The 10,000-nt window shown below is 40.9% G+C and overlaps 2 protein-coding genes across 2 annotated transcripts in view; both read left to right on the top strand.

Annotated features, from left to right (window-relative positions):
- LOC137974675 (tetratricopeptide repeat protein 28-like) overlaps nucleotides 1–8,123 on the top strand; it is a 19,224-nt gene extending 11,101 nt beyond the window's left edge. The window contains exons 5-7 of the mRNA XM_068821611.1: nucleotides 1,236–1,292; nucleotides 2,679–7,500; nucleotides 7,992–8,123. Coding sequence (XP_068677712.1) covers nucleotides 2,727–7,493 — 4,767 coding nt within the window. The 5' untranslated portion in view covers nucleotides 1,236–1,292; nucleotides 2,679–2,726 and the 3' untranslated portion in view covers nucleotides 7,494–7,500; nucleotides 7,992–8,123. The remainder of the gene's footprint in view (nucleotides 1–1,235; nucleotides 1,293–2,678; nucleotides 7,501–7,991) is intronic.
- Nucleotides 8,124–8,670: 547 nt separating this feature from the next.
- LOC137976901 (uncharacterized) lies at nucleotides 8,671–9,360 on the top strand. Its single transcript, XM_068824227.1, has one exon. The coding sequence runs from the start codon at nucleotides 8,671–8,673 to the stop codon at nucleotides 9,358–9,360; it is 690 nt and encodes a 229-aa protein (XP_068680328.1).
- The last annotated feature ends 640 nt before the right edge of the window (nucleotides 9,361–10,000 follow it).

The raw sequence follows: 10,000 nt of genomic DNA, 5'->3' as shown, positions 1-10,000 counted from the left end.
AGTTAAATTTCAATGACACCTTCCCCTTGACCTACAGTAGTTCCAGTCAATTCACGTTGTATTGTGTCAGTAAACCTAGAGTCTCTAATTGTTTAGTGATTTAATCGAGATTAGCGTGTGTGATTTCAATATACCTCGCCTCCGCTTTGGTGGTCAAAGGTCGACTTTTGTTGACAAACAGCATGTTGAAATTGGGCCTCAAAAATCCTCCGTTTCATTTACCCAAAAAGGTTATTGAATTTAATTGCAGCAGAAACATTGCTTATTCCGGTGAATATAGTCTCGTTTGAGAAAGCCATGTACCAAGATGCTTTTTGACGGTCGAATTTCGCACAAATTTGGCACTCCCCTTGCAAAATGAATTTCAAGCTTTCTGTTAAGTTCTGGAAATTTTGGAACTTTCTAGAATGTGACAGCCTTATTCCAGAGTCAAATTCCAGGTTTTATTCCAGAAATTGTTTTCCAGTTTTTGCACGTTTTGGGTTCTTTCAAAAACTGGAAATAGCTTGAATTTGATACATCTATCAGGTGCTGCCAGAAAATGAGAACTAGCAATAGTCTACAGCTTGTTAACAATTTTAACATTTCTCAAATGAAACAAAATTTTAGTTTATTACAGTTTGTATTCTATAAATTCAACTCTTTTCAGATAAAAACTCAAAGAAATGTTTAGCATGCAGTTTGTTATTATGTATAAAATTTACGAAGTAAGAAAATTCCCTTATAGAACCAGACATATGTAAACGCTATGTAAAGTTTATCATATAACTATGTTGAGCTATATAAAGGCTATTTACTGTTGCTTACTTGCTATGTAATAACTCTGCAACTTGCTCGCTACATAGTTCAGTCTGTGTAAAGCATGTGCCATTATTATTGCAATACTATTTAAAGGTCACATAGCTCTCTGAAAAAGGTTATGAATGTGAATGTGATATCTTTCCAGTTAATACATTTACTTAGCTTACGCAATGTCCTTTAAAGGCTCCAAACTTTGAACATAAAAGCACTCTGTACACGGAGAAATGAAAAGAAAGCTTTTATTCCGATGTATTCAATAGGTTGTGAGAAAAACCAATCAACGGATTACCTTGTTTGATGCTCTCTCGGTCTCATAATCGGCCTTATTTCAAAAGGAACATGATACATTACTCTAGAAAATTACACACTCCAAGTCAGCACTTAACTCTTTTAATGAACTCCAGTATCTTTCGAATCTTGCTCTTGCTCCGTAGAAAGATTGTCATCCTCCGCCATCTTGGATAACAGATGAGAGACCGGACTGGGAACTAGTGAGTCCTTTTCGTTTTGGTCAGCAGTCAGCAGTAACCAGTCCAGCTCTTACAGGTTTTGCGTGGTTGTATTCAAACGTTTCATCTACGATCACGCTTTTGTGGTGATGACTTTTTTGTTAGTTTTACTCTTTAAATTCTGATCCAAAGGCATAGCACAGGCATAGCTCGATACGTTCACAACAGCTTCAGTCAGTTCCAGGTCATTATTTGTTGAAAAGGAAACGTAAAGTTGCCTATCGTCAGCATAGAGGTGAAATTGCAAGTTATGGTGTCGAAATAAGTCAGCTAATGGTGCAGTATACAATAAATAGAGGATAGGTCCAAGCGTAATCACGTCACTTAGATAAGATGGCACTTATCCATGAATTGATTGAAATCTTAATTAAACCTGATTCTATAGGCAATGGGAAGCCAATGAAGTTCGTAGAGAGCTAGTATAGTGAATGGTTAGAACCCAAATGAAAACGAACAGCATACTTAAGACTCCATTGGTAGTACGGTGTCTAAGTGGCTACCCACATGTACGCATTGCGTACCTACTTTTTTAAACAATGCTGAGAAATACGAAAACACAATAGGTTCAATGCCCTGACTACAGGATGCTTAACTGGCACAGCAAGATTAATTGAGCAGTGAAGGAATAACTATCTTAAGCCAAAATTTCGAAAGAAAATGCCTTACTTCATCAGGGTTTCCCAAGGAATGATTTTGGCTTATGGAGAAAGAGAGGGAAAGGCATAATTTGAATGGCCGGATTATGCATCTCTAGTATAAAAACGACCAATTCTGTCCTGACGAGCAGCCTTTCTCAATGGAAACGTGTGAGCAGTTCAATTAGCTCATTCAAAGTCCCTGGATCAAAATACAGGTATCCAGACAAAAAAACACATTGGATAGATTTAGACCTGAAACAAAAGATTATGAGTTTGACTTCAATTGCAGAAATTGAATATTACACTCTTAATGGCATCCCCTCCTGTCTTTTTGGTGTCAGCTACATAACGGCAGCAAATTTCCTGCCAGCGAAGCATATCTTAGGAACTTTTAATTAGCTTTCGATAACAAAGGTGAAATGGGATGCCATCGGTTTTCTATAGGCTGTTTTTCCCTCATTTACATAAAAGAATTTCTATTTTTAATGTTCCGTGATTATTATTGCGTAAAACGCTCTTAGTCTGTTAAATGCCCAAGTATTTATTCTGAAACAACTGTCTCCATTAGCCGAAATCATTCCATGGGAAACCCTGATGAAGAAAGGCATTTTTCTTTGGAAATAATGGCTTCAGATAGTTATTCCTTCACTGTTCAATTAGTCTTGCTGTGCCAGTTAGCATCCTGCACTAAGAGCATTGAACCAATTGTTTTCTTTCATGTATCTTCTAGGTGCACCCCAGATTTCTGAGAAAAACTTTCTGGTTTTGATTATCAACAATGATGCATAGAAAGTTGGACGTTTTGGAGCGGCATATGCAAGAGCTTAGCGTTGCAAGAAAGGAGGGAGACAGACAAGGCGAGGGTTTGGCTTATTTCAATCTTGGTAGATACTATCAGGGAATAGCTGACTTTAATCAGGCCATAACAAATTACACAGAAGCATTAGCCATTTTTAAGGAAGTGGGTTTCAGAGCCGGAGAAGGACCAGCCTATGGCAATCTCAGCAACGCTTATCAAAGTCTTGGTAATTTCAAGCAAGCCATAGAGTACCACCATCAACATCTTAGTATTGCGAAAGAGGTAGGGGACAGGGCCGGAGAAGGGAACGCTTATTGCAATCTCGGAAACGCTTATCAAAGTCTTGGTAATTTCAGGCAAGCCATAGAGAACCACCACCAAGATCTAACTATTGCAAAAGAGGTAGGGGACAGGGCCGGAGAAGGAAGAGCTTATTGCAATCTCGGCAATGCTTATCAAAGTCTTGGTAATTTCAAGCAAGCCATAAAGTACCACCATCAAGATCTTAGTATTGCAAAAGAGGTAGGGGACAGGGCCGGAGAAGGAAGAGCTTATTGCAATCTCGGCAACGCTTATCAAAGTCTTGGTAATTTCAAGCAAGCCATAGAGTACCACCAGCAAGATCTTAGTATTGCAAAAGAGGTAGGAGACAGGGCCGGAGAAGGAGAGGCCTATGGTAATCTCGGCAACGCTTTTCAAAGTCTTGCTAATTTCAAGCAAGCCATAGAGTACCACTATCAACGTCTTAGTATTGCAAAAGAGGTAGGGGACAGGGCCGGAGAAGGAGCAGCCTATGGCAATCTCGGCAACGCTTATCAAAGTCTTGGTAATTTCAAGCAAGCCATAGAGTACCACCATCAAGATCTTAGTATTGCGAAAGAGGTAGGGGACAGGGCCGGAGAAGGAAGAGCTTATGGAAATCTCGGCAATGCTTATCAAAGTCTTGGTAATTTCAAGCAAGCCATAGAGTACCACCATCAAGATCTTAGTATTGCGAAACAGGTAGGGGACAGGGCCGGAGAAGGAGCAGCCTATGGCAATCTCGGCAATGCTTATGACAATCTTGGTAATTTCAAGCAAGCCATAGAATACCACCATCAATGTTTTAGTATTACGAAAGAGGTAGGAGACAGGGCCAGAGAAGGAGCAGCCTATGGCAATCTCGGCAATGCTTATCAAAGTCTTGGTAATTTCAAGCAAGCCATAGAGTACCACCAGCAAGATCTTAGTATTGCGAAAGAGGTAGGGGACAGGGCCGGAGAAGGAGCAGCCTATGGCAATCTGGGCAATGCTTATAAAAGTCTTGGTAATTTCAAGCAAGCCATAGAGTACCACCATCAACATCTTAGTATTGCGAAAGAGGTAGGGGACAGGGCCGGAGAAGGAAAAGCTTATTGCAATCTCGGAAACGCTTATCAAAGTCTTGGTAATTTCAAGCAAGCCATAGAGTACCACCATCAAGATCTTACTATTGCAAAAGAGGTAGGGGACAGGGCCGGAGAAGGAAGAGCTTATTGCAATCTCGGCAATGCTTATCAAAGTCTTGGTAATTTCAAGCAAGCCATAAAGTACCACCATCAAGATCTTAGTATTGTGAAAGAGGTAGGGGACAGGGCTGGAGAAGGAAGAGTTTATTGCAATCTTGGCAACGCTTATCAAAGTCTTGGTAATTTCAAGCAAGCCATAGAGTACCACCATCACTGTCTTAGTATTGCAAAAGAGGTAGGGGACAGGGCCGGAGAAGGAGCAGCCAATGGCAATCTGGGCAATGCTTATAAAAGTCTTGGTAATTTCAAGCCAGCCATAGAGTACCACCATCACTGTCTTAGTATTGCAAAAGAGGTAGGGGACAGGGCCAGAGAAGGAGCAGCCTATGGCAATCTCGGCAGCGCTTTTCAAAGTCTTGGTAATGTCAAGCAAGCCATAGAGTACCACCATCAACATCTTAGTATTGCAAAAGAGGTAAGGGACAGGGCCGGAGAAGGAGCAGCATATGGCAATCTTGGCAGCGCTTATCAAAGTCTTGGTAATTTCAAGCAAGCCATAGAGTACCACCATCAACGTCTTAGTATTTCAAAAGAGGTAGGGGACAGGGCTGGAGAAGGAGCAGCATATGGCAATCTTGGCAGCGCTTATCAAAGTCTTGGTAATTTCAAGCAAGCCATAGAGTACCACCATCAAGATCTTAGTATTGCAAAAGAGGTAGGGGACAGGGCTGGAGAAGGAAGAGCTTATGGGAATCTTGGCATCGCTTATGACAATCTTGGTAATTTCAAGCAAGCCATAGAGTACCACCATCAATGTCTTAGTATTGCGAAAGAGGTAGGGGACAGGGCCGGAGAAGGAGCAGCATATGGCAATCTTGGCAGCGCTTATCAAAGTCTTGGTAATTTCAAGCAAGCCATAGAGTACCACCATCAAGATCTTAGTATTGCAAAACAGGTAGGAGACAGGGCTGGAGAAGGAGCAGCCTATGGCAATCTCGGCAACGCTTATGTCAAGCTTGGTAATTTCAAGCAAGCCATAGAGTACCACCATCAATGTCTTATTATTGCAAAAGAGGTAGGGGATATGGCCAGAGAAGGAGCAGCCTATGGCAATCTCGGCAACGCTTATGTCAAGCTTGGTAATTTCAAGCAAGCCATAGAGTATTACCATCAAGATCTTAGTATTGCGAAAGAGGTAGAGGACAGGGCTGGAGAAGGAGCAACCTATGGCAATCTCGGCAACGCTTATGTCAAGCTTGGTAATTTCAAGCAAGCCATAGAGTACCACCATCAATGTCTTAGTATTGCAAAAGAGGTAGGGGATATGGCCAGAGAAGGAGCAGCGTATGGCAATCTCGGCAACGCTTATCAAAGTCTTGGTAATTTCAAGCAAGCCATAGAGTACCACCATCAATGTCTTAGTATTGTGAAAGAGGTAGGGGACAGGGCTGGAGAAGGAGCAGCCTATGGCAATCTCGGCAACGCTTATCAAAGTCTTGGTAATCTCAAGCAAGCCATAGAGTACCACCATCAACGTCTTAGTATTGCGAAAGAGGTAGGCGACAGGGCCGGAGAAGGAGCATCCTATGGCAATCTCGGCAATGCTTATCAAAGTCTTGGTAATCTCAAGCAAGCCATAGAGTACCACCATCAAGATCTTAGTATTGCAAAAGAGGTAGGGGACAGGGCCGGAGAAGGAAGAGCTTATTGCAATTTCGGCAACGCTTATCAAAGTCTTGGTAATTTCAAGCAAGCCATAGAGTATTACCATCAACATCTTAGTATTTGCAAGGAAACAGAGGACCCAATAGGGCTGGCAATCGCATATTATCATATTGGTTTTGTTCATGAATTTTTTGGCTCCTTGAGCAAAGCTCTTAATTACTATCGTCTTAGTATATATTATCTTGATGAAGTTAGGCGTCTTCTTTGCTCAGAGGATGCATGGAAAATAAGCTTTCGTGACACAAAGGGGTTTGCGTACACTGCTCTGTGGACAGCGCTCTTGAAGAATGGAGAGGTTGATGAAGCTTTGTATGCTGCTGAGCAAGGACGAGCACAGGCTTTGGCAGATATTTTAAAGATGCAATACGGCGTTGATGAGAAACCTACGATGAAGGTAACTATCTCTTTGGTTATGAAAGATCTACCTTCACAAACTGTTTTCACAGCACTTGAAGGGAACACGATCAGCTTCTGGTTGCTAAGAGATGATATCGGGATAAATTTTAGACAAAAGAAAATCAAAAATGGAAGTGCCAAGTCTCTGATGAAAAGTACTTTTAAACAGATCAATGCAGGGACCGTTGTACGATGTGAGAATCGTTCGCTTGACAGACAACGCAGTGACTTCTCGAGCAGTATGGAAGCTGTTGAAGAAACCGTTCAGTCCTTGAGCTTCCCTGTGCCTTCTTTGCAGCCTTTGTATGATGTCTTAGTCAGTCCTATAGCAGACTTGATCCAGGGTGATGACTTAGTGTTTGTTCCTGATGGACACTTTTGCCTGGCTCCTTTTTCTGCAATGAGTGACTCTGTCAGGATCCGTGCAATTCCCTCGCTGACTGCTTTAAAATTGATCACCATGGCACCTGACGACTTCCAAAGTAAAAATGAAGCGCTGCTTGTAGGCGATCCGTGCTTGAGCAAAATCACTTACGGCACTGGTGAACCCATGTATGGACAGCTGCCGTGTGCGAAAAAAGAGGTGGATATAATTGGAGAACTTCTGCAGACCTTGCCTCTTACAGGAAAAAATGCAACCAAAGCTGAGGTGCTGAGAAGAATGAAGTCAGTTGCCTTAATCCACATTGCTGCACACGGGGATGACGGATCTGGAGAAATTGCTTTGGCCCCAAATCCCGAATGCAAATCCCAGATCCCCGAAGAGGAAGATTACATGTTATCGTTGAGCGATGTTCAAGCAGTTCGCCTTCAGGCAAGACTGGTTGTGCTTAGTTGCTGTCATAGTGGCCAGGGGGAGGTAAAGTCTGAGGGTGTTGTGGGAATAGCTAGGGCTTTCCTGTGTGCTGGTGCCCGGTCTGTTCTGGTGTCACTCTGGGCAATCGACGACGAGGCGACTTTCATGTTCATGAAGAGTTTCTACCAACACTTGGCAGATAGAAAAAGTGCAAGTACAGCTCTTCACCATGCTATGAAATCTCTTCAGGAGACAAAGAATTATTCGGCCATAAAATACTGGGCGCCATTTGTGCTAATTGGCGATGATGTCACCTTTGAATTTGGGGAGCTCGAACACTAAAAGAATGGTAAGTGCTATTTAAATATAACTTTAATGACTGAATCGCTGTACTTTGTACATGTTTTTAATCAGGAAGTTGTCGAAAGGAGCAGGTACGTTCTTCACAGAGAAATGGCTTTAAAAACGGTTACCAGAGTGGTTATTTTTACTCGAACTGCTTTGGCTAATACCTGAATTAAATAATGTCTGCATTCACCAAGTCAGCTACTTGAGCTTCCTGCAGATAGCTAGCTGTTTGAGCCCGTGTTATGATGGACTGACTGTGAAACTGATCGGTGATTGTCGATTGCTTATGTCAAGTGAAGTGAGTTATTGAGGTCTTCAAGTCTACATGTCAAAGTAACAGTGAATAGGAATTGTTGCTATTAACTCTAGCACAAACAGTTAAATGAATGAATTAAGATAATTGTTATATTATTTACTTGTCAATCAGAACGAAATTCGTTATTGCCATTTAACCCACTACTTGTTTCTTTCTTCCTTGTTTTGTTTTTTCAGAAACGATGTCTAAAACGTGAAAAACTTACTTGGACTCTGATACATCGATATGTTATTTTCCTTTCTTCGATTATATGATGATAAAAAAAGCGAAAGAAACTTTACACAACGTTTCGATGACTCCATGTCATCATTTTCAAGTGAAAAGAAAATAAAATTTTGATAACTTAATAACTTAATATATACCGTGCGAGGTGATAAAACGTAAAAGTGTGAATGTAAATAGTGACAAATTTAAATAAATAGTTTTGCGCGTATGGAGTCTGATTGTGTGTTCAAGCATGGCCTCTTCTTCTTTATGAATAACATTTCATAAATCAGACAGTCCAGTTTTCCGTTGCACTTCTTTAAAACGGAAAAATTGTTGGAAAGGTCGCCGATGGTTTCAAGAGCGTGGTCGTTCTTTAAGTGCTTGCCGATCGCTGAATAACGGTGCTCGTCAATACGTTGGTATAAATGTCGGCTAGTGTAGCCGACATACTCTGCATCACACAGATCACATTTAAAATTATACACAACGCATTGTTGGCTAATTATAGGTGGTTTGGGCTCACACATCTTGAGGTCTTCACGTATTTTGCGACTCTTGAACACAGGTAGAAGAGTGTGATCGATTTTGCTGCTTAGATCTGATAATTGCCTTTTCACTGCGTCAGCTGACTGACGCATTGAACTATCAATGAGACCTATCCTATCTGCCACCGGTACCTACAACTATGCCCTCGCCAAGTGGCTCGATGAGAAACTGAAGCCCCTGTCAGTCAATCGCTATACAATATCGGATACCTTCTCTTTTGCTGAAGAGATTCAAAACCTAGTCATCGACGGAGATGACATTCTGGTATCCTTTGATGTCACGTCCCTGTTCACTAATGTACCGCTTCAAGAAACTATCGAAATCATCGCTGAGAAGGCGTTTGTTGACAACTGGTTTAATGTTACACACTATCTTAACATTACAAAGCCTGACCTGGTTCAACTTCTAGAAGTTGCAACTATGAATCAACTATTCCAGTTTGATGGTAAACTTTATGAACAGATCGACGGAGTGGCAATGGGCTCCCCTTTGGGTCCACTCATGGCAAACGCATTTCTCTGTTCTATCGAGGAGAAACTAGATCAAGACAACAAGCTCCCTGAATTTTACAGAAGGTACGTGGCTGACACGTTTGCTACGATGAAAAATGTACCAGCAGCAGAGGATTTCTTATCAACGCTTAATAGTTGTCATCCATCCATAAATTTTTCCGTTTTAAAGAAGTGCAACGGAAAACTGGACTGTCTGATTTATGAAATGTTATTCATAAAGAAGAAGAGGCCATGCTTGAACACACAATCAGACTCCATACGCGCAAAACTATTTATTTAAATTTGTCACTATTTACATTCACACTTTTACGTTTTATCACCTCGCACGGTATATATTAAGTTATTAAGTTATCAAAATTTTATTTTCTTTTCACTTGAAAATGATGACATGGAGTCATCGAAACGTTGTGTAAAGTTTCTTTCGCTCTTTTTTTATCATTAGATGTTTAAGTAAATCTAATCTTATTCGATTATATGAGTTATTGAAAACAATTCAATCATTGATACCTCAGTAGCAGTCAGACACAAGATATCATGCCAATTATAGTTAAAGTACCATGAGATTTCAGTAGTCTTAAGATACTGTCCAAGTCCTTACATTTGTGCCTTGTTTTGTAAGCATCTGTTCTAGTATTAGTTAATCACGATAGAAATCAGGGACTTGGCAAAACGGTTTGTTTCCATAACTGAGGATCTAGCCGTCGTGTTATTTTGGCCTATGTTTCTCAGGTGACAAGTATACTCTTTAGCTTGCTATACCAACTTTCCATTTACAATATCATTAAGTGACAGTCTCGGGGAATGTGTATTTTCTGTGTTTCTGTAAGGTTGGCCAAAGCTAGATAAGCAAATTAATTGTTTCGGGAGGCAAATGTCTATAAGCTAAAAAACAACCTAGGAAAGTAGAAATGTTTGGAAAT

This window comes from Montipora foliosa, chromosome 11 (genome assembly GCF_036669935.1).
Source record: "Montipora foliosa isolate CH-2021 chromosome 11, ASM3666993v2, whole genome shotgun sequence".
Classification (NCBI taxonomy): Eukaryota; Metazoa; Cnidaria; class Anthozoa; order Scleractinia; family Acroporidae; genus Montipora; species Montipora foliosa.
Note: the sequence above shows the minus strand (reverse complement) of the source record. Positions and strands in the feature narration are given on the sequence as shown.

Excerpts from the sequence above, each read along its gene's own strand:
- LOC137976901 (XM_068824227.1), top strand. The coding sequence starts at position 8,671 with ATGAGACCTATCCTATCTGCCACCGGTACCTACAACTATGCCCTCGCC.